This window comes from Ostrinia furnacalis, unplaced genomic scaffold, assembly GCF_004193835.3.
Source record: "Ostrinia furnacalis isolate ACB-3 unplaced genomic scaffold, ASM419383v2 OfSCF2976, whole genome shotgun sequence".
Lineage (NCBI taxonomy): Eukaryota > Metazoa > Arthropoda > Insecta > Lepidoptera > Crambidae > Ostrinia > Ostrinia furnacalis.
In genome coordinates this window covers 136-4,754 of record NW_021133215.1, presented here as the reverse complement: position 1 = coordinate 4,754, position 4,619 = coordinate 136, and the positions used below count along the sequence as shown (strand labels likewise).

The window sequence follows — 4,619 nt, the reverse complement described above, 5'->3', positions numbered from 1 at the left end:
TTATAGCAAGTGAAGCCTAAAACTAATGTTTTCCACAAATAATTTTAAATGAATTGCAAGTTACGAGTTTATTTAACCGACTATTTAAGTTTATTATTGAACAAAAAATAAATTACACTTCTAATATTGTGTGGTTGGAATACATTTAGTATGGAAGCTGGAAACTTTGAATTTTCGGATAGTTCCAGTTTATTGTGTAACCTATTATTGGTACCATTTGAAAGAGCTTGTGAAGTACTTTCAGGATCAGTAACCAGTTTTTCGATATCTTGTATAGTTTAGAAATAATCGAGTGAGATCACTTATCGTTTCCACCCTGTATAGAGCCAGGTCCAATTGCCTTCGGTGTACTTGTTAGTTGTAAGTCTAACTACCTGTACCTACCTATGTCTAATGGTTCGAAGGCAATAAATACATTTTTCATTTTATTTTGTTTATTTTAAAATTGGATTGCCATCGGAAAGTACTTACAACAAAAAAAATAAAAATAAACTATTGATTGAACCTTTCCAGAGAGAACGTATACCGTGACGCTGAAGTAGTATCAACTAGTCCGGCGCGGCGCTCGCCCGACGCGGCGCGTTCCCTCAGCATCAGCCTCAAGAGTCCAGCCAAGGCCAAGCCCGCCACGCCTGTCAAGAAGATCGATCTGGGTATGATGCTCTCCTTATTCTTTTCTTCTTGTGTTGTTCTTGATACCCATTCTTATAAGATACACCATACAAGAATGCATGGCAAATTCAGTGAACTGCTCCTGAATCGAATGTACCTACTACTACTATTTCTATTTATTTATATTAACCGGCAGACAGTGGTGACTGAGTTTGTTCTCTCTTCTCAGCACTTGCCAAATGTTGGTCTCGAAGCGCTGGTAGGGTAAAAAGATTATGAGACATGTAGAGGCTCCTTAAGAGCAAAATGACGATTTGTAAGAACTATTTATTAGTCCAAACAAATAAAGAAATTTTGACTTTTTTTACTTTTTTTTTGACTTGATCAATACCGGCCTAGAATGTATCGCGCCATTTTATCGATTTTTAACGATAACGTTTGTCGTCTAAAATCATCGATAACATTTTATCATGGCGCGCATCCTAGCCTGGCAGGGCTTGGCGGAATAACATTCGTGCCAGACTAAATAGTTTATTGACCAGGGTAATGACATTATTTTTCTTATGGTATGGTGTTGTAACATACCAAGGCCTACAGTAAAAGTAATATTCGTGTCAGATTGATAAATAAAAAAGTTGAAAGAAAAAAATTACACTTGTTACTTCGTTTGGAGGATCTATTGAAGAAAAGTCAGGCAAACTAGCTATTTCTACTCATATGCCTGCGTACTCTGCGTAAAGTTATCACCTAATGATTGTAATAAAATCACAATCCGAATGTAGAACCGTTTGCATAGAAGAAAGTCGGCAATTTGTATGAAAAATGAGACGACAAAAGCCGAATTAGCCAGTTTATTAAATACCTTTCGATATTAATAGACAGTTAGACATCATACCCCAATAATTCAAAACCACAACTTTTCTAAAAAGACCCTTCATTCTGGTCTTAAAAACTTAATTAATTTTAAATTACTTGTAAATTACGATTTTTGTTCGCATTGTAATTGCAAAAAGTAGTTTAATTGAGTTGAAAAAATAGTGACGTCACTTGCTTGTAATGCCATACAAAATCTATGGGAGAGTTTCGTTTTGACAGTTTTAAAAAGTATGTCAATTGATTGGTGGTGTCAACATGTCTATTTCTAGGTGCAGCAGCGACATACGGCAAGACCGCTCCGACGCCGGCACCAACTCCCGCCACCAACAACTCGCAGGAACTAATCGACGACCTGTTCAAGACTTGTGCGCCTACGCCGAGCAGTGGCAGCGCGTCGCTAGTGCTGGAAGACGACTTTGATCCGAGGTAAGTGGGATTGGACGTTTAAATAGACTCCGTGCCGATCTACAGGACATAAACACGAATCAGATGTCTTGTAATTCCACGATGCGAGTGACATCGTATCTTAGAACACTGTACACGTTAATCGTTAATTTTTCAATAATAATATTCAAAGACGATATTGAGATGGGCACGTTCCGATGTTGTAGATTTCTACGATTCGATGTCGGCCTGATATTTACTTGTAGGTCCTTTGTCGCCTTTTATGAAATCCACGAAAAGAGTGGACCTATTCTACTCAACTGGAATTACTACTCGGCTTACGGCTTACTGATGTTATAAGGAATTAACAAATTAACTTATTTCCACGATATTCATCACATTAACATAAACTTTCAGAGCGGGCGAGCCAAAACCAGCGCCCAAAGACAACAGCGACTTCGGCGAGTTCACAGACGCGTTCGGAGCGCCGCCAGACTCCAACGATGGCTTCGCGGACTTCTCAAGCGCATTCACCAGCGCCCCAGCCCCCAATCCAGCCCCTCTATCTATGGGGGCAGCCCCCCTATCTATGGGGGCAGCCCCCCTATCGATGGGGGCGGCGCCATTATCGATGGGGGCGCCTCTTTCGCTCGGAACGCCTTTGTCAATGAACACAGCCAACTTGATATCGGTGAACGCGCCCAGTTTGCAGCCGATGTCTATGCCTGTACAGAATTCTGGTGAGTGCTTGAATTTGTTATTGTTTGGGTATATTTTGGACAGTTGTTTTTTATTTTCAGATATGACTCAGTATTTTTTATGTAGAACAAGGTAAAGCCTGGTCCGTGAGCACGTAGAATTTTGTTCAATGACCCCAAGCTACCCATCCTTATCGCTCGCACGTAATTAATTATGTTGCTGTCGCGCTCGCACACTCACTGCGGGCGCCGGTCGCACAGTCGCGACAGCAATATAATTACGCGCGAGCGATAAGGATGGGTAGCTTGGGGTCATTGGACAAAATTCTACGTGCTCATGAACCAGGCTTTAGATATTTGACCGCAATGCAATTGCACCTGATGTTAGGTGAGACTTTTTTGTAAAGATGGTGTAATTATAATCGTACAAAATGAATTAAGTTAAAATACTATGAACATAGAGATATAGAGAGATGTCAACTAATGCGCTGAGTTCGAAACTCTGTCGCATTAGAAATTCACACACACAAAGTAATTGAATTATGTGCTCAATATCCACTGCGGTATCAGTACTGAACGTTCGAATAATCTTGTAACGTAAAACATTATTATGACGTTGCTGCTGTCATCATTGCTGCCACGAGCAATGTGTTCTGTTTTTGGGCATATGGCTGCGACACCGGCTCCGCCCCTTTGTCACATTTCCCTTTAGTTTCTGTTATCTGTGACTATGAAGTATGTATGGCCATTATTTAATTAAATTAATTAATTGTTAATATATCTGAAGTCTAAGGCCCAGAACAGACGGTGAAACGCAACTGCTACGAAACTGCAACTTTCTGATGATTCTGATGAATGAAACCGAAACTGAAAGTTTCAAACTGGTCGCGTCATGACATGCGGACTCTATGTCAGAAACGTAGATGCAACTCAAAAGTAACTAGCAGTTGCAGTTTCGTTGAAGTTCGGTTTCACCGTCTGTTCTGGGCCTTAGCCTTTCATTGATTTTTTCATGGTAAAATTCTATTGATTTTTTCATCTACACTAATATTATAAAGAGGAAAACTTTGTTTGTTTGGTTTTAATGAATAGGCTGAAAAACAACTGGACCGTTTTTAAAAATTTTTTCACCATTCGAAAGCTACATTATCNTATCCACGAGTCATCATTTCAGCCACAGGACGTCCACTGCTGAACATAGGCCTCCCCCAATGCTTTCCATGTTGATCGATTGGTAGCGGCCTGCGTCCAGCGCTTCCCTGCTACCTTTACGATGTCGTCGGTCCACCTTGTAGGTGGACGTCCCACGCTGCGTTTTCCGGTACGCGGCCTCCATTCCAGAACCTTTCTGCCCCATCGGCCGATCGGCCATCCACGAGTAACATAGGCTAAATTTTATTTTGGAAAAACATAGGGTTCAGGGGTCCACGCGCGCGAAGCCGCGGGCGGAAAGCTAGTGGTAAATAAAAACATAACTTACCAGAACCTTCAATTTTACTTCCAGCGGCGTCGAACCTGGACCTCCTGAGCGATCTGTCCACACCACCGCTAGCGCCAACGCTCAGCCCATTAGAAGCCGCGCCTGCGCAGCTTGCCGCCGCGCTGCCGCCCGCGCCCGGTCAGTAATACACACTAAAACCCGGTCCGTGAGCACGTAGAATTATGTCCAATGACCCCAAGCTACCCATCCTTGTCGCTCGCGCGTAATTATGTTGCTGTCGCGACTGTGAGCGTGCGAGCTCGACGGCAACATAATTACGCGCGAGCGATAAGGATGGGTAGCTAGGGGTCTTTGGACAAAATTCTACGTGCTCACGGACCAGACTATACACTATACATTACAAACGCGTACTATCAACAAAGTCGAAGCATGATCACTATTTATATTAACCGGCAGACATTGGTGACTGAGTTTGTTGCGGCGCCTCTTCTCAGCACTTGCCAAATGTTGGTCTCGAAGCGCTGGTAGGGTAAAACGATTATGAGACATGACGCTCCTTAAGAGCAAAATATTTGACAATTTGTAAGTACTATTTATTAGTCTATGCA

At 42.1% G+C, this 4,619-nt stretch overlaps 1 protein-coding gene across 1 annotated transcript; it reads left to right on the top strand.

Annotated features, from left to right (window-relative positions):
* Positions 1–505: 505 nt before the first annotated feature.
* Positions 506–4,227, top strand: LOC114356840 (tropomyosin-1, isoforms 33/34-like; the record flags this gene model as incomplete). The annotated part of the gene is made up of 4 exons (XM_028310200.1): positions 506–653; positions 1,758–1,914; positions 2,290–2,612; positions 4,075–4,227. Coding segments are annotated over 4 exons (750 nt in total), but the record flags the coding sequence as incomplete, so codon positions are not given.
* Positions 4,228–4,619: the final 392 nt, after the last annotated feature.